The sequence below is a fragment of the Ammodytes marinus genome, assembly GCF_949987685.1.
Source record: "Ammodytes marinus genome assembly, chromosome: 12".
Lineage (NCBI taxonomy): Eukaryota > Metazoa > Chordata > Actinopteri > Uranoscopiformes > Ammodytidae > Ammodytes > Ammodytes marinus.
The window spans coordinates 5,466,057-5,485,037 of NC_137216.1; the positions used below are offsets into that span (position 1 = coordinate 5,466,057).

Genomic DNA, 18,981 nt, shown 5'->3' on the forward strand with positions numbered 1-18,981 from the left:
GATGAAATCATTAAATGTCCTGTAGAACTCAATCATTCTATTTGAGTTTCCATGTTAACCACACAGTCCATGTGGGTGACCACAGCAGTTCCTCTTCTGTGTTTCCCTAGAATTCACTCCGGTCTCACACTGGAGAATGAATGAATGTTTCAGCAGCTGGTCTGCAGAAGGCCGTAGTCTCTGGTCACTGACAGAGAGAGAAAATGAAATGAAATGATGTAATATATTCCCAAACATCCCTTTGAATGAAAATATATGAACTGAACTAGGTTTATTAACTTGATTTACTTCAAAATAATCTTGATTGTTTGCCATTATATATAAACGAGATATAAATGCATGGACTGAACGGAATTGAAGCTTGCAGTCTGAGTGGACAACGGTTCTCACCTTGTCAAGCAGACATCCACAAAGTCCTTGGCCTTATCTGAGAACCCATCTGGTAAGGAGGGCATCAACCCTCTTTGAGCCCCAATGTAGAACAAGGCAGCCATCTTGTCCATGTGTGCCAGTGGTGGTTTCCCTGTGGCCATCTCAAACATTGTGCAACCCACACTCCATATATCTGACTTCCTGCCATATCCTGTCTCATTGATAACCTAAGGAGTGGAAAACATGCAAAGAATCAGACAAGATCGAAAGGCCATTTTAAAGTAATCTTTGCAGACGAGAAGTCAACCTCAGTAATCTCTATATCTACCTCTGGTGCCATCCAGTAAGGTGTGCCATGGACAGATTTGAGCAGATCTCCACTGTTGCTGGCAGTGGGGTTCAGGCAGCTGAGACGGCGAGCACAGCCAAAGTCTATGAGCTTAATGACGCCAGTGGGCATCAGCATGACGTTGTTTCCCTTCAAGTCCCGATGAATCACCCTGTTCAGGTGAAGGAACGCCACCCCTTCCAGGATCTGATGGGTGTATAGAGCCAGGACACGCTCTGGTAGAGGACCAAACCTGAGGGCAGTCAAATGTGTGTAAAGGTTAATAAATCTATTTAAATTTCTAACATTTGTAAGATGTCAATTTCCATTTTCAACCTAACCTGTGAAGGATGCTAGCAAGGGATCCTCCTGGGATGTACTCCATGAAGATAGAAACCACATGCTGATACAATGAGGTTCCCAGGAAACCCACAATGTTGGTGTGTTTGAGGACTTTAAGGAGGTCCACTTCCCCCTGCAGATGACTGTACTCCCTCTTTGCAACATCGAGGTCGGAGGCATCTAGGCTCACCTGCTTCACAGCAATCAGTTGGCCCTGGCTGGTCAGGCCACAGAACACCTGGTTAAGAAGGCAGCAGTGATTTCCAGAGTTACGTGAGCATCTAAATCTGCTGCTACACGTATGGGATTTTGAGTATTTGTCAGAACAATATGGAGCTCATGGTTTAAGGCTAGTATGAATAAATAACCCCCCCAAAACATGTACATTTTTGAAGCTCTGAGAGAGCTTCAAAAAGCAGCAGTTCTGATGGTCAACAGATCTACAGAGCAGAACACACAAAGTTGGTGATAGGATACAATGTAGCCTACCTCTTTTTTTCAAGCATGAATAGGTCTTTAGCTTAACTTTGTTATTTTATTTACTTACTGTTCCATATGCTCCTCTGCCAAGTACTTCACCCTTTGTCCATGAGATGGTGTCATTTACAACCAGCACAGAGCCAAGCAAAGCTGCTCTGTCTGCTGAATGAACCTGTGATAAAGTACACAGAATTAGATTGGTACAACTTGTTTTCTATCTGACTCCATGGAACTATAAATGTGCGCCAAAGTTCACATTTATAACACCCTGATACAGAGACACAGGTTTTGCCCTGGGCATTTTTTTTTTAATGTTACCTGTATGTAACTATTAACTATGTGTGGATTTATGAAAGTAGACGAATATATGCAGTTCCAAATCCAGCTTAATAATGGCTTTCATTGTTTGTTTGTTTCTTCTATTTCTTAAGAAAAGTGGTTTTGTTACTTTTTACAAGAAAATACACCAGTAAGTTCACCTCTGGAAATCTTCCAGGCACAGGATGATCTCCTCTGTTGGATTCCTCATTACTTGTGTTCAGGTTTTCAGTGAAGGGGTCTATGGAGACATCCCTCTCGTCCAATGAGATCAGCTCCTCAGCCAGACATTGCAGCAGGTCATCTGTCAGAGGCCCGTCCCCAACCTCATCCAGAAACTTCTGGTAAACTGGTGACATGATGGTGCTGCTGCTGCTGCTCGAAGACGTCCAAGTGTTGATCTTGGGCTGTTGGGGGCTTTGAGATGACGCAGGCTCAGGAACCGGAGGATTAGTGTTTCCTATTGATGAATTCCAGTTTCTATCTTGCATATTCATGTGCATGTGAATAGAATATTTAGCATGAGACGTTGCAGACATGGTCAGAGTTTTGTCGTCAGAGTTTAATGTTCCGGTCCCATATTGAGAAAGAGACTCCTTTATTGTAGATAACGTACCATCTTCAGCCTTTTCTTGAGCCCTGTTATGACAAACGTCGGCATCCTTTGAGAGAACTAACTGCGCCTCTGTGTGCCCACCCAATATATCCTTCATTTTGTGTGGGCCTTTCCTTGATACATGCGTGAGGTTAGGTTTCCCCCTAGAGGATGTGTGTTTTGGTTTGCTTTTAGATAAAACCACCGTACTCTCCCCGGGACTTCTTCTCAGCTTGTTCTGTGCTTGTTTTGATGTTCTGTGTTTGACTTTATGGCACGGTTGTACCTTCCTAGGCGGAGCAGACTGCACTTGCCTGCCCTTAACTTTCTCGCAGGAGCTGGAAACGCGAAGGTTCTCGAAGACAGGACCAGCGAACATCTCGTAGATTGCCGGTCCTTCGTCCTTACTGTGTATCTGCTGAAACATGTCTTTGTAGGTAATGAAGTCTACAGCAGATTTAGACCTGGGTGTCCCTCCTAGACCATGTCTCTTCAGTTGCCGGGTGCTTGTCGGCTCTCCTATTGGGGAATGCTGTTGAGCTCTGTTAGTGTTAGGCTTGTCAGGAGTTGCTATTTTGCTCTGTGCGTGATCAATAACCTTCTTTCGTGGTGATGGGGTGCCTTTGACAGGTTTAAGCTTTGATTTGACCTTCTTGAATGTCTCTCGCTCAGGGCTCTTCCTGCTTTTTTCTTTAATTTGTGTGGAAAATGAGTAGCACTTCACATTGTATCTGGACTTGTTCCGATTTAGGACGCGTCTGTCTTTGTCTGCAAGTATGTTGAAGGACTGTGGGTTGGTTTGAATATTTGCTCTTGCCTCGCAGTTCACATTTGTTCTTCTGTCCTTGCTCTGGACAGGCTTAATGGCTTTAAACATCTTTTCATTTGTCTTGGGATCCATGTTTACAGCTGGAGTAAACGACTGAGTTAACTCTTCAGCAGTGTGTACATCCAACTTTACATTTATTGTTATTTCTGCCTGATTTATATACTCATTTATGTAATTCCCACCTAGGTCATTACTCGTATTATACATGAGTCCATGGCTTAACAGAGTCTCCGGTTTTGTGAGTTGGTCCACATTGTTCTTTTGCTCCTTAGACGTTGGTGTAATAGGTATTTCATCTCTCACAGGGTCTTTAGTAGGATTCATAATTTCTCCCTGTTGTGCCTCACCATATTTTACAAAGCTCTGACTATGAACAGACTCTTCTGTGTAATTTATGATGTCTTTGTCTTCACAGGAAGAGGTCATATTTGTGTCAGTGCTGAGAACATCACTTCTAGATTTGATAGGCGACCCATCCTGGCTATGTTCTGATCTGTGGATCGGTGGAACGGGACTCATCCTTGACTGAACTTTAAAATGCTGCCTTGACTTCCCAGGCAAATCAGCTTCAGCGGAGCTCAAAGCGCTCGAATGCTCCAAATGCATGTCTCCAACCAACTTTGCATGGCGTTCTGCAGAAGCTCTTTCATATGGATCCCTGTCTTGTTCTCCCTCCACTTCATCTTCTAGATCAATGGAGCTCTGGTTACTGCTGCTACTGCTGCTGAAACCGCTCTCCTCACTTCCACCCTTAGTGGTCAGAGGGACAGAGTGCAGGCTGCCCCAGGACAGCCTCTCTCTCCTCAACCTGGTCCTGGAGCAAAGAGAGCTCCGGCTGATGGGCTTCAGGGGAACATGGGGCTTTAGCATTGTCAAAGCCATAATGTCCCTGGGCCTGCTGTCCAGTGGTGCCAACAGCTTGGGTGTTCTGGGATGCTGAGCTGGCAGGAGACGCTGCTGGACCTGCATAGAATAGAAGGACATTAACAGTAATTCAATGGAGACCACCCAGGTACACACATAGCTGAAAGGAAAAAAGGATACAACGTTTTAAGAATAGAATTTACCTTTTTTTCATTTGAAATTTCCCGAGAACCAAGTCCTGCAGACAGCAAGAGATAATACGTTTTAAAATGTTGCCATGGTGGCCGAGTGGTTACCACACATGCCATATAACATAACATGCAACCCATGCTTCCTGTCTGCCTTACCTTTCAACCTCTCTAATTAACGCACACATGTGTACAACATTTCACATTACTTTAAAATGTCAACACCTGGTTATCATCAGCAAATGAAAATACTCTGGCCTGTCTGATGTTAAATGTTGGCATTTTTCCGAACATACTTTTTTTGTAATACCTTAGAATAAGAGTTTTATATCTACATAGGAGTGAAGCGCGTCGCCATTTTGCACCGCCATGTTTCTACAGTAGCACAGAACGGACAAATTTAACGGCCTTACGTTAGTAGGTTTCTGCTTGAAATGCACCTGTTAGAAGACGAAGAAAAGTCCTTAAGAATTAATAACTAATTGTAAATACATCTTCACCTCATCGCTTGATATTGTGGAAAGACGTGAGGCAGTGGTTGATGATGCCATCGTAAGTAACTAGATTATTGTTCTTACAGGCCACCGCAGCGTATGTCAATTATCCTAAAGGGAGGGGTTAGCAAGGCAGTGTTGCAAAATAGAATCTCTCCAATACGCCGCTAACTACTCTTATATTACACTCTGTACCTCTAGGCCACTACTTAAAATTCATACTACAATAGTTCAATTGATGAAACATCAACACTGTTTCTTTTGGAATATTTACATCAATAAATATTTACAATCTAATCCCTCTAAAGTAATACTGCCTTGTAATTCTTCAAAAAAATGAATTTGAAATGCAAATAAAATAAAAATTATTCTCTTGTTAGGTGGTTTGCACATTCACGTACTGGTCTGGATGTGTGCTCTGGCCTGCGTCATAGTGTTTGAACACAGCAGTGGTTCCATGAGGCTTGGGGCTGATCTGCTGAGCTGGCTGGCTTCGGCCACAGACAGCAGGCCGGGGGAGGATGGGGATGCAGCCACCACCACACTTGTTGTTCTATGTCTGTGAGGGACAAATCAAAAGGAGATTTTAAGAGAGAGCCACAGTTTTATTTGGTCCACTGTATACATTTAAAAAAGTAATTATCAGAATATTGACAGGCAGTAAAGAATTTTAAAATGAGTAATCAAATATAATTAGCTCAATAATTGCTTTCGATTAATAATTGCGTTTGGCCTTTGACCTTATCCTCTTGTGTCACACTCCAGCTAACATAATTAACTTAGACAGGGAGATGTGGGGGCTGGGAGCCGTGCCAAAGATTAAGGTGTGCAGAAGGAGTTAAAATGTAACCAACCCCTAAAACCTTTAAGCCTCAAATCTTGGTTCTTGTCCACATAATGTGAACCATCAGTTCGACTGTGTGTTGTCGGAAGAATTTATTTAAAAAAATAAAAAATCATTTAGAGGAAGGGCTACAATGTCAATATAATAGATTATCCAGTCTCTATTTCATCTCGTCTATTTCATTCAATGTTTAATGTCCAGCAGTCTCATCGTACTCTATTATACTGTATGTTGATTGGTAACAAATTGTCAAATGGCTACATCATGGTCCAGCAGTCCGTACCTGTGGCTAGGGTGTACGGGCAGACAGGAGGTCCTGGTACTCAGCAAAGCAGATGGGGGAGCAGGATCCAGGTGGCTCCAGCGTCTGCTGTTGTAGCTCAGGCTCGGCAGAGACAAACCTCTGTTGATCAGAAAAATATGTACATCATGTTACCTTGTACAAGAATAGAGTTTGTGTTTAAGCAGAGTTTGATGGGGCTAAACAAAGGAATTCCCATTAACAATATTACATGAAGAATGACATTGTATTGCCTTGCGCTGAGACGAACATAATGCAAGAAGCCGAATTCTCCTCCCATCTCTCTCTCCCCCCCCTCTCTCTCTCTCTCTCTCTCTCTCACTCCCTCTCTCTCTCTCTGTTTCTGGTAGCTGATGCTATGAAATAAGAGACCTGCTCAAAGACCTTTATTCTCCTTGGAGAGCTTTGGACTTGATTTCAGTGGTGAGAGCTCCACATCACAGACAATGGGCTGATTCACAGAAGGCCCTCTCTCTCCCCCTGTCCCTGTGTGTCTAACCTGTTTGGGTAGAACAGGTTGTTCTCTGGACACAGTGACAGGTGCCTGCATACAGGAGAGGAGTGTAACCCGAGAGGACACTTTGCTACTGCTGATGTCAGAGTAAGGGGCGCTTGTTGACTAGGGGCGATTGATGACTAGCCCGGGGAGAGTGCGCTGTTTGTACACAACACTGTGTGTTTGGGGGGGATGGAGAGTTAACTGTACGCACATTAAACATTTGTGTTTGTGGTTACGTATGAGCAGATGCTGTGATGTGTTCACGTGTCTGCACTGTCAATACTGTCAGCATGGTGCCACCAGCTGGTCAATAATTGCTTCTCTGTAACATAAAAAGAGTGTATGTGAGAATGTGTGTGTGTGTGTATCTGTAAAAGATTGTGAGATTCCACCCTGCCCACCTGCTTCCCCTCCCTGTCTCCTGGCAGGCTTGCCTGATGTCTCTCATCGTTTCCATGGCGTTTTGGAAACAGACGGGGATCCCCTTATCTGCTCCACACACACACAAACACACACATGCACATAGAGTTACACCCACCAGTCCTAAATACATTGTATTCACTCAGTGTTCACGTTTACATACACATTTGAAAATACCATCTGTCGGGCCAATAAGAGTCTAAAGAAAGGCTTACATCACCAAAAAACATATCTGATTTTACATCGCAATTATAATTATAATATTTGAACACGTTTGAAAGGCTGGAGATTCATGAATGCTAAAAAAGACAACTTTACTCACTTTGTACAGTTTGGTATATTTTGATGTGTCAAAGCCACATCGTAGCACCAGAATGTGCCTTGATAGCCACAGATGAGTGAGAGCAAACTTTTTGAGTATAGCCTAAATAAGCAGACGTTCCTGCTGCAGCTCATTTCGAATATACAATAATAGTATTCACATGCTACCTATGATTTTGGTAGATAGTCAAAGAGAAAACTTAGAGGGGTTACCTGTTGGTCCACTCTGCTCCCATATGGAGACCACTTCATTTCTCTATTTCTCCTGGCTTTGGTAGGAACTTAACTATTACATCCTGTCAGTTCCTCCCTGTAACATTCTCCTTTAGGGATCGGCTCCATCCTCACTGTGTCTCTAGCACGCTGCTGTATCCAGACGTGCAGGGTTTCTCAGCTGAGAGGTGCTAGTGTGTATATGGGAGACCCCTCCCACCCAGTCACACCTCCCCCAATGCCCTGCCTTTAGGAACTGATTTGATCTGGTGGCCTATTTGGGAGCTGACTAGTATGTTTATTGGTCAAAATGAAAGGTCAAAAACTGTTTATTAAAATAAATGACCTTTGTAAGTGTGTAAGTAGGCATGCAGGATAGCCATATCACCGTGTTGAGTTCTTGTCTGTAGACATTTTAACCTCCAGGACTCTGAATACAAAGTGTGTCCTTCTCTAACTAATTTCATTCGCAAATAGTCCACACCTTAGCCCACTAAAATCACTAAAACCTCCAGCAGTCCTTGAAGCAGCCCTTACCTTGGCTAAGGCCTTTATGATGGTCAGATAGAGGAGGAGGGTACCCTGGAGACTCCAGCACTTCCTGGAAAGAACAAAAGTGAGCATTTCATTTATTACATGTCCTTGTCTTAAAAAGAAATGGAGGCCTGTGGCAGGGAAGTCAGGGGTTGCCAGAAATGTCCAAGGATTCAAGAATAACCAAACAATTTTAGGTAACACTTTACAATAAGGGTACATTAATGACCTGTTAGTCATTAGGCAAGGCAAGGCAAGGCAATTTTATTTATAGAGCACATTTCAGGCACAGGGCCACTCAAGGTGCTTCACAGGGTTAAAATCAAATAAAGAATACAAATACAAAAAAAAATGAACAAATTTAAAACATGGATAAAAATACAACATTTAAATAAAAGAATTAAAACATTTTACCAAAAAAAAAAAAAAAAAAAATTACAGGTTAAAAGGGAAACAAGAACGTTTTGAGACCCGATTTAAAAGAGCTGAGAGTCTCAGCGGACCTCAGACTCTCTGGCAGTCCGTTCCAGACATTGGGCGCATAAACGCTGAATGCCGCCTCTCCCTGTTTAGTCCTAGCTCTGGGGACTTTTAAAAGACCTGTCCCAGACGACCTAAGGGCTCTGGGCGGCTCATAACGTATCAGCAGATCAGTAATGTATTTTGGCCCTAAACCATTTAAGGCTTTGTAGACCATCATCGATATTTTAAAATCAATTCTTTGAGTGACAGGAAGCCAGTGTAAAGACCTAAGAACTGGGGTAATGTGATCTACTTTTTTGGTCCTAGTGAGGACTCGAGCAGCAGCGTTCTGAATTAGCTGAAGCTGTCTGATTGATTTTTTAGGAAGGCCTGCAAAGACACTATTACAGTAGTCAAGTCTACTAAAAATAAATGCATGGACAAGTTTTTCTAAGTCCTGCTGAGATATTAGCCCTTTAATTCTCGATATATTTTTAAGGTGGTAGTAGGCTGACTTAGTAATTGATTTAATGTGTTTTTTGAAATTCAAGTCGGAATCTATCACTACTCCAAGATTTCTAGCTTGGTGTGTGCATTACTAATTAGCATTAACTAAGCATCAACTAACTGTTACTAATGGCTTAATTAATGCTTAATGAGCATTAATTAACTGCTACGCTTAGTTAATGCTTAACTAAGCATTTGTTAACAAAGCGTAGTAAATGCTCAAACTGAACATTAACATACAGTTAATAACTAAGCATTTATAGTTAGTTGATGCCTAATAAGCATGAACTTCACATTAACTAACCGTTAATAGCATTAACTAAGCCTTAACTAACAGTTAATTAATGTACCCTTATTGTAAAGTGTTTAGAGTATTACATATGTCCTGGTTGGAGCAAATATTTCACTTGTGTCACATAAACTTAAGATATTACTGAAACCCCAAGCACTGCTACCAAACCACAAAGGCATTCATTTGATTTTAGAATGATTACATTTCACTGATAATATGAAAAGCAATAAAAGGTTCAGTTGAAGATCAAAGGGTGGAGTTTTGGCACACGCACAGAAGCAACTCGGATACAGATATAGCACTTTGTAGATTAACCTACACATTGCAATTATAATGTTGTTAATGTGTGTAAGAGTTTGAACACAGCACACATACATTACAGTCAAGTGTGTCAGTGGGCCTCTAAGAGACATAAACTGTGGCTTGTTCCCCATAACCCACCTGCTCTTCTCTTCCAGCTAACCAGCTGCCCTGCTTGTCTGCTCCATCTATACAGACGCTCATAACAATGTAGCATGGCGGCTAAGTGTCAGCTACCCAGAGCACACACGCACGCACATGCACACACACACACACACACACACACACACACACACACACACACACACACACACACACACACACACACACACACACACACACACACACACACACACACACACACACACACACACACACACAAACACACTTATCTAAACAGCCAATTACTTCCTCCTCCATATTTGTCTTGTTGTGGGTGACAGCTCACCGCCCATGTGTCTGTTTCTAGTGGCACCTGACAGCCAGATTGTGCCTTTCAGTCCCTGTGGGGCTATAGCACACTGAATACAACATTTTATTATTGAGGCAGATCATGAGGGTTGTGTTGCTGCCATGTTAGTCTCCCTTATACAGGCTGTTGTTATCTAAAGTCTGGACAGTTCAATCAATTACTGACGGCAAGAAACCGCTCTCCCGGAAGCTCTGAACAAGAATGAGAAGAATATAGAAGAGACATTTCAAAGCACTTTCTTGTAGACTTTGCTTGCTCTATATCACTTACCCCTGTGTGGCTGTGTAGTAGAAAGCGCTGTTGATGGGTTGTTGTCTGCGTCGGAGAGGCAACTGTCGAGTGGTCAGGATAACGACCCTCGAGGTCCAACTCTACGTCCCAATCCCCAAACTCTGAGTCCAGATCCTGGTGTGAGTTTGGGCCAAGGGCTAGGAGTGACATAGGGGCAGCATCTGTCCAAAAAGTCAGCAAAGTAAGTATAACTCTGTGTGGCCTATATTGACGCTTAAAGGAGGAAATACACCAGTTGCAACCAGAGCGCGTCAAGGATTTAGGTTCCACACACCCCTTAACCCTGGACCCCTGTGCTGTTTACACAAGGTGAGGTCTAAAAAAAAAGACAAGTTTGACCTCTTTTCCTGTTTTCATCCCTTCCTCATTCCATGCTGTGTCACCTTGTTACTGTATTGCTGTCCGCGATACAAACTGTGACGCACACACTCCTATGAAGGAATTGAGAAGCGTGCCGGCTCAGACATACACAAACAAGCCTTTCTTATGCCCTTCTATGTAAGAGCAAGCTTTGAGTGGAACGGCAGGGGTTTTACTTCGAAAAACAGGATTATGAATGAACTTGGTATGCTGTTGGTGTGTGTGTGCCTCTGCATGTGAAAGATTGAAAGAGTAGTGTGTGTGTGTGTGTGTGTGTGTGTGTGTGTGTGTGTGTGTGTGTGTGTGCTTCCACATAGTCATGCATGTAAGTATATGTTACACGTGGGCATACATGCTAAATGTAAACTTTGCATCCAACACCCAGTTTAATAGATGACTTATCAATGAATTAGTAACTAAAGTGAAGCAGGTAACACGAGCCAGTGACCATGTGTGACCACGCATTTGACATCAGCATGTGTTTATTTAGTGAACAAATTGGAAGGCAATGATCCAAAAAATAATGAACAGAGAAAACATACGGTTAAGGTTGGATATGGCTATTCATGAATTCATGCATGTGATTAAAAAATTATCACTTTCTCCATTTGAATTGTCATGTCTTAAGGTTTTCATGTATTATGTAATGTTTTATGTGGAAATAAAACAGGAAACAACTTTAAAAAAAAGCCCAATATTGTTGGGAAACTCTGCTACGTTGCAAAGCTGTTGAGCGGGATCCTTTTCATCAAACGCAACGATAAGTTACCGGATAATAATTCCAATAAGATTATAGACTTGTGAAACACACACACGAGAATGTACAAATTATTTTATAATTCCTACTCTCAAAGCGGATCACATGTAATGTTGTGAGATCAGAATTTTCCCACGACTCCAGCAGCACTTTAAAGCAGCAATAGTTCATGATTTAGGTCTCTTTGGGCATCGGAAAGTGCTGTTTTTCACAACGCTGAAATTTTACCACAACATTATTAACAGTTAATATGGTAAACGTTTAAGCAACCGTTACTTACACATCTAGCAGGCACAGAGCAACATTAGCTACCATTTCATCTACCTGACTAGTGACTAGTCTATTTATTTTCATTTTAGTCATTTCAATTTACTTATAAAGAGGGCTTACTGTCTCTGCTTTCATTGATCTATCTATCTATCTATCTATCTATCTATCTATCTATCTATCTATCTATCTATCTATCTATCTATCTATCTATCTATCTATCTATCTATCTATCTATCTATCTATCTATCTATCTATCTATCTATCTATCTATCTATCTATCTATCTATCTATCTATCTATCTATCTATCTATCTTCATGTCTTAATCAAACGAATAGTTGGTTACTTAGCTGCTAAATGTTTATTTTCAAGTTGCTGACTTTCTCCATCTATTTCCTATTCTATTTATATCTAAGTGAATAAAAAATAAGGATTAGTGTGGCTTTAAATGGTAAAAGACAATAGCAGGCCGAAGCGTGTGTATCATGTCAGAGCATTTCAGAGTACATTCATGCTGGATGTGTGAGTGTGTGTCCAGTGTGTGTGTGGTACCTGTGTGGATCAGGGCCTGGGCCATCATATGAAGGAGCTGGTCCTTCAGAGGGCTGCTGATGTTAGCTGTGTAGTGGAGAGCAGAACAGCCACTGTGGTCGTGTAGCCGCACGTCACTGATTGAAAAGTTAAGAGACATATATGGGACAATTCTCAGGAGAAGCATTTTTTCTGCATATCGTTACCCTCATAGCATAATTGCCTTAATCATATTTATTCTACTCTACTTTTACTCTACATCTACTCTATTCTACATCTACTCTACTCTACATCTACTTTACCCTACTCTATAACCCTTAAAATATGACTTAGGCAATTATGCTATTAGGCTAACGAAAAGTAGATGTAGAGTAGAATCGATATAGAATAGAGTAGATGTAGAGTAAACGTAGAGTACAGTAAATATGATTTAGGCAATTATGCTATGAGGCTAACGATATGCATTTACATTTCTCTCTTAAATATTAGCAAACATGTACAACTAGATGGCAACTCCAAGCCTTTATGGAGCACTTTTTTATATTTTGAGTATTTTAATTTATGGTATCCAAGACCAAACAAAGGGAAAGTAAGTAACTGCTGGAAATGTGAAGTTTGTATATGTATTGTGTGTGTCTGTACAGGAGTACACAGTCCACACTGTCAGTGGATGTATGCATTGCATGGATGTGTGCTTTCTTACGCCGAGAGTCCCAGCAGTTCCTTGACCACTTCCACAGGTCTGTGATCCCATGGTACTGGTGTCTCCATGCGCTCAAACAGGTCAATGTCCCTGACTGCCAGCATCACTGCTGTCACGCCTTCACTGTCAGGAACATTCACATCCACACTGTCTGTCTGAGCCTGATACCAGTGGACACACACAGGCATATACACATGTTACAAACACAAGTCGCCTCACACATGACACACTGGTATTCAGTTTGGAGAAATGCATGAAAACGCTGAGGTCACAAACAAGGGAATGCGCTTCGATTTGTGGTCTATTAAAATTCAGAAATCCAAAAGTTAAAAATAAAAACGTTGAGAAAAGTTATGTACACCTATACATGCATCCGAAATAGTATCAGCTTGGAGTTTTGTTCAAAATTGTTTAGACAAAAATGCTCGGCATGTAGAAAGACCTGCTGCTAAATCCTGATAGGTGCACGGAAATACATCATCTTTTCCCACCAGAGTCCGACCCACTTCTAATCAGTGAGAAATGTTCAGACAAATGAACAAATAAATAACAAGAAAGGGATTCAGGAAATTATTTTCTAGGTCTTTTGAATCCTCTTTATGATCTAAGGAATGGGATGTGTTTAATTCATTCTTAAAACACTTTAAAAATTACTTAAAAATTACTAAAAATGTGTTGTAGCAGTAAATACAGTTGGCTGCACCACGTTGAAAACACACCACGCATTATTAGTGCTTGCTGTTTTCATCACACTCATTGTTTGAATGAAAAGCACCTGATGACACGGCATGTCTCACATTACCAGCTGCACAAAGTCGCTCAAGGACATTGTGAGTCTTGCCAGCCTGTTTGTTGCTCTGAGCTGCATAAGCCTCAGGAATGTGTTTTCATATTCAAATTAAAAATGCCAAACAATCAGCTCATAACCCTTTAACTGCCTGCTCAACCGTTTGGTAGAGCACATTTTGAGTCACTATATTTTATTGAGGGGGGTGCTCAATTTAAATAAACCTGATTGGACGTATGTTATCCTAAAAAAACCCACTAGATGTCACTGTGTCTTTAAATGGTATGCCTCTTAGGTCCCCTAAAACCTGAAAATCGTAAACAAGAAAATCACTCCAAACATGTTGACAGTTTTTGGGTGAAATTTTTAAAGCTAAGTATATTTTTTCAACAAGTCATATTGTCCAACGCCCTAATGAACAGAATTATGTAAATTGATACCACAAAAAAGACTTAAATAAACGTGTAATAATTTTTTGAAAACTACCTCAACCAAACGGTTGATTTAGCACTTTATGGTTAATGTAGCAAAGTGCATCTAATGCCATTATAATTTAATATGTGCAATACAAATCAATACTTCTGATCATTCATTGCTGTAAATATGAAACATGTAATGCTATTTCATCATAAATATGCTAAAATAATTTCTTATTTACGTCGTTTTTTTCACTTTCTGAGATTTTTTCAAAATTCAGCCATTTATACGTTGCCCATCCACTTATCCAGGGTTGGGTCGGTGGGCCAACGGCTCCATCGGACCTCAAATTTCCCTTTCCTTAGCCACATTAACCAGTTCTAACTGGGGGATCCTGAGGTGTTCAGAGGCAAGTTTAGAGATGTAATCTCGCAATCTAGTCCTGGGTCTTGGTCGTGCCTGGAACATCTCCCTAGGGAGGCGCCCAGGGGGCATTCTTACCAGATGCCCCAACCATCTCAACTAGTACTTTCTTTGCAAAAGGAGCAGCATCTCTACTCCAAATCTCTCAGGGTGACTGAGCTTTTCCCCCTATCTCTAAGGGAGCAACCAGCCACACTCCTGAAGAAACCCATTTTGGGCACTCGTATCTCGTTCTTTCGGTCATTACCCAGCCTTTATGACCATAGGTGAGAGTAGGAATGAAGATCGATCGGTAGATCAAGAGCTTTGCCTTCTGACTCAGCTCTCTTTTCGTCACAACGTTGCGGTAAAGCGAGTGCAAAACCGCCCCTGCTGCTCCGATTCTCTGGCCATCTCACTCTCATTGTTCCCTCACTCGCAAACAAGACCCAAAAGTAGGCTACTTGAACTCCTTCACTATGGGGTAAGGACTCATTCCATATCTGGAGTTGATCCATCAGGTTCCTACTGAGCACCATGGCCTCAGATTTAGAGGTGCTGATCCTCATGCCAACCGCTTCACACTCGGCTGCGAACCGATCCAGTGAGAGCTGAAGGTCAAAGACCGATGATGCCATCATTACCACATCATCTGCAAACAGCAGAGATGAGATCCTCAGCCCACTGCACTGCAACCCCTCCCCACCATGACTACGCCTTGATATCCTGTCCAAGAATATAACAAACGAAGATGTTTTCCGATTGAATTTGGTTAATATCTTAAATTAATATGTGGAAATCATAACTAAATATGTGGAAATCATAACTATCAAACATAATCCGATTTCAACCAAATGACTAATGTTGGTAAGACACAAGTCATTGATGCAATTTTTTCCTGTGTTATGCAATGTTTTTTTAAGTATTAGAATGAGTCAGGAATTCAAGAACCTCTGGCCCTTATTTGCAAGTGAGCGGGCAATGGAACATGAGACTGCCTGGAGAATCGGAGTGGCCGTGGCACTATGGCAGTCGCTATACTGCAGTATTTTGACGACAAGACAACTAGCATACAATCAAAAGTGAATTCAAGTTGAGTATATTGGGCTGTTACACCTCAACACAGATGAGGTCACGATGAAAGTTGGAAATGCAAAGTTTTCTTGCTCGATTCAACATTTTCGTCTGTTGAAATAAAAAACAGCAATTTTTTGTGGCATACTACAAGAAAAAAACTTGATCCAATGCACACAAAACATATTTTGTTGTTTATTTCATTATACATTGGTGTTATATTTTACTTTTCTACTGTTTTTGGTATTTTTAGGAATTTTGGTACTTTAACCATGAATCGCCATCTCAACCGTTTGGTAGAGGTTAATATTTAAAAAACTTTGGGGTCCAAGCAAAAAAAAATATCTGATTGTGTTATATATTTACCCAAGGGGAAACAAAATGCCAAAAAATTATTTTTTCATTGCTTTTTTCTTGGTGCGGGAGTTAAAGGGATAAAGTCTGGGAGTTCATGATGTTATTCTCCATTTTGCCAATATTTTGAATAAAATCCAAAATAGCCCTTTCCACTATAAAAAAAGCTCTGGCTGATCAAATTTTTTAAGCAATAGAGAAATCCTGTTCTTGTTAAACAGCAGTATGGCACTACATGGTCTATCCCTAAAAGTGCTGACTTTGAGTGAACTTTAGCCCCTGTAAGCCCAATTCCACAAAATCCTTCTAACAATGTAATTTGGGGAGTTAGTTGCATGATAGTTAGCATGTAAAAAGAGTTTAAGGCATATTTTTCAACACAAAATAAAGATATTTTTTTTATTTGAGAGTTGACAATCCTTACAGAAATTCTGATTACATGAAGCAGTCTATGCTCTGATTCTTATTACACAATAAGTATTTTGAAACAATCACTGCCCGGACAATCTATAATATATTTAACAACTGTTGCCATGGAGACCGTTTGATATGGCCAAGCCCTGTCAAATGGTCTAGGCAGTAAAACAGATGTTTTTTTTAACTAAGTTTTGTAATAATTATTTTTCAATCAGAGTTTTGTAAAAGCTTATTGAGACCCAACTCTGATATCGTATATTGATTTTTACTATTTTGGACCAGGTTTCCAGCAGCTTTAATAACACTTAGATACAGGTAATGACAGAATACCAAGTTAGTTGTTTTTGTCATATAAATACTTTGTTGATGCCCTTTGTTGTCATGGCACATGAGGGACGCCTTCTAGCCATAGATAGCATATTGGAAAGAAAATATGTTTAATAAAGCTGTGAAAACGGCATATTTAACATTGAAGTCAAGGGAAATTGCTCTGTTTTGAAACCTGCCCCTAGTGTCCACCGGAAGTTCCTGCAATGTTTGTAACTTCCGCATTTGATGCTGGTAAAATTTGCTGGGGTGGGGGCTTGCTTCTAGCACTTACCAGCAGGTGCTGTAAGGAGTGCAGGTCTCCCATCCAGGCAGCTATGTGTAGCGCTGTCTGCCCCCTGGGGTTACACAGGCTCATATCAGCCCCGGTCCTCAGCAGACACTCCGCCACCTGTCAACAGCAGCAGAATGGTATAGGACAAGAAATGGCACAACAATGACATCATGAAGCCAGAAGCCACGCCCCCTCATTACCAACCGAACTAAGCACTATACCTCAACCTCTGATAATTCAAACTGGCAGTTAGATTCAGGGCCAATCACAGCAGACTGGGCTTCTTTTTTCTTTTTTTTAAAGAGACAGGCTCTTTCAGCGTTTCAGACCGATGCTAAAAAGAGGAGATTCAACAATGAAATATAAATTGGACACTACACCATGAAAACAGTTTCTAGTAGAAACCCAAATTATAATTTTTGAACCTGAACATGAGGGGGAGTGTCACAGTGAGACAAGCCTGCATCTCGAGAGCTTCACATTTGGGAGAGAAACACATGTGAGTCATGGTCTCAACAGACTATATGCGTTACCAGTAAGTCAGGTGTTTGTTTTGATGATGCCCCCCGCCCCTCCCAGAGGATGCAGAGCAGTTGCACTAGATCCCATAGGCCCATGTATTATTGTTATTGGTAGGAAAAATACCTCAGACAAACTCAGGTGTTGGGAATTTTCCAGGCCTAATTTTTCTCTCTCTCTCTCACACACACACACACACACACACACACACACACACACGCACACACACACCTTGTAACTTACCTCATTGAGGCCTTTGCGACTCTCTTTGTGTTATTTCAGTTGTTTAAAATGTATTTAGAAGTCTAGTCTATGTTCCGACCGTACGTGCTATAACATTCCAATGCACTCTTTTTTTTCCATCCTCACTCTACTTCTAAAACTTTTTCCGACACGGGAATAGTTTTGGGGACAGATTTAGTTTGGTGCTGTGGTATATCATTGGTTTGGGACCTTTTGACCCTTTCTTTAGTGGAACAAGATCAAGATGAGTTGTCCTCAGCTTCTCTTGCGATTGCTGCTTTCCACATTTCATACTTGTTCTGTCTTCTACACTTTTTATTAGATTTTTTTTAAGCCTTCACACACACACCTTGTAACTTACCTTATTCAGGCCTTTGCGACAGGCAGCGATAAGTGGAGTGGATTCCTGCTCCCCCTCCTCATCTTCACTGTCACTGCAGACCTCCTGATGCTCCTGGACCTCCACCTCTAGTCCCAGGCTCTCAAGCAGGATTTCTTCATGGTCCTCCTCTTGTCTTCTCAGCATCTCATCAGCGCTCCTCTCCTCTCTGCTCTCACTCCTCTCCATAATTCCCAGCTTCCCGATTTTCTGATCTGTGTGATTAGTGGTTAGAACAACACTTTAGACAAAACGATTAAACGGCTCATGGATAATTGTAAACACAGCGCTGGTATATTTGGTATACGCAGATCCTTCAGCTCAGCGTCTGTGTATGAGATCATCACTGTGCAGTCAGCCCCATGATGCAAGTCTCTAGTGATCCACAGGTCCCCACTGACACAGCACAGAGGAATTATTCGCTCACCGTAATGTGCATCAATGAGCTTGTCCTCCATTGACAGTGTACATATGTTCACGTAGGTGTGTGTGTGTATGTGTGTGTGTGTGTGTGTGTGTGTGTGTGTGTGTGTGTGTGTGTGTGTGTGCGTGTGTGTGTGTGTGTGTGTTTGTGTGTGTGCACATAAAACATTAAACATTTATTTTTAAATGAATCATGTTTAACAACACTATCAGAGCACATAACAAGATTAATGCAATACAATCTAAATCTATATTAGAAAAAGGCAGTAAGAGATATAAAGAGATAGTTTTGCATAATCAATAGTATGCTACTTATACGCCCCCAGGAAGGGAGATCCCATGTTAAAACGAACTTTCTTTACTTACTGCAGTGGTGTTAGGCTGTTTGTAAAGGTCCCATTCTCCAAATGTCTTGATGAACTACTGCAGCCATATGTCTCACCAGACCCTCTTTGGACATTTGAAGAGCAAACACCTTTG

At 41.3% G+C, this 18,981-nt stretch overlaps 1 protein-coding gene across 1 annotated transcript; it reads right to left on the reverse strand.

Annotated features, from left to right (window-relative positions):
- Positions 1 to 54: 54 nt before the first annotated feature.
- Positions 55 to 18,536, reverse strand: map3k19 (mitogen-activated protein kinase kinase kinase 19; the record flags this gene model as incomplete). Its single annotated transcript, XM_080037978.1, has 19 exons — positions 55 to 187; positions 391 to 599; positions 701 to 953; positions 1,042 to 1,280; positions 1,590 to 1,694; positions 2,002 to 3,125; positions 3,612 to 4,227; positions 4,332 to 4,366; positions 5,212 to 5,369; positions 5,938 to 6,057; positions 6,455 to 6,499; positions 6,856 to 6,943; positions 7,946 to 8,009; positions 10,246 to 10,403; positions 12,204 to 12,319; positions 12,886 to 13,046; positions 16,938 to 17,054; positions 18,061 to 18,293; positions 18,386 to 18,536. The coding sequence occupies 19 exons, from the start codon at positions 18,534 to 18,536 to the stop codon at positions 55 to 57; spliced, it is 4,125 nt and encodes a 1,374-aa protein (XP_079894104.1).
- Between the last annotated feature and the right edge of the window lie 445 nt (positions 18,537 to 18,981).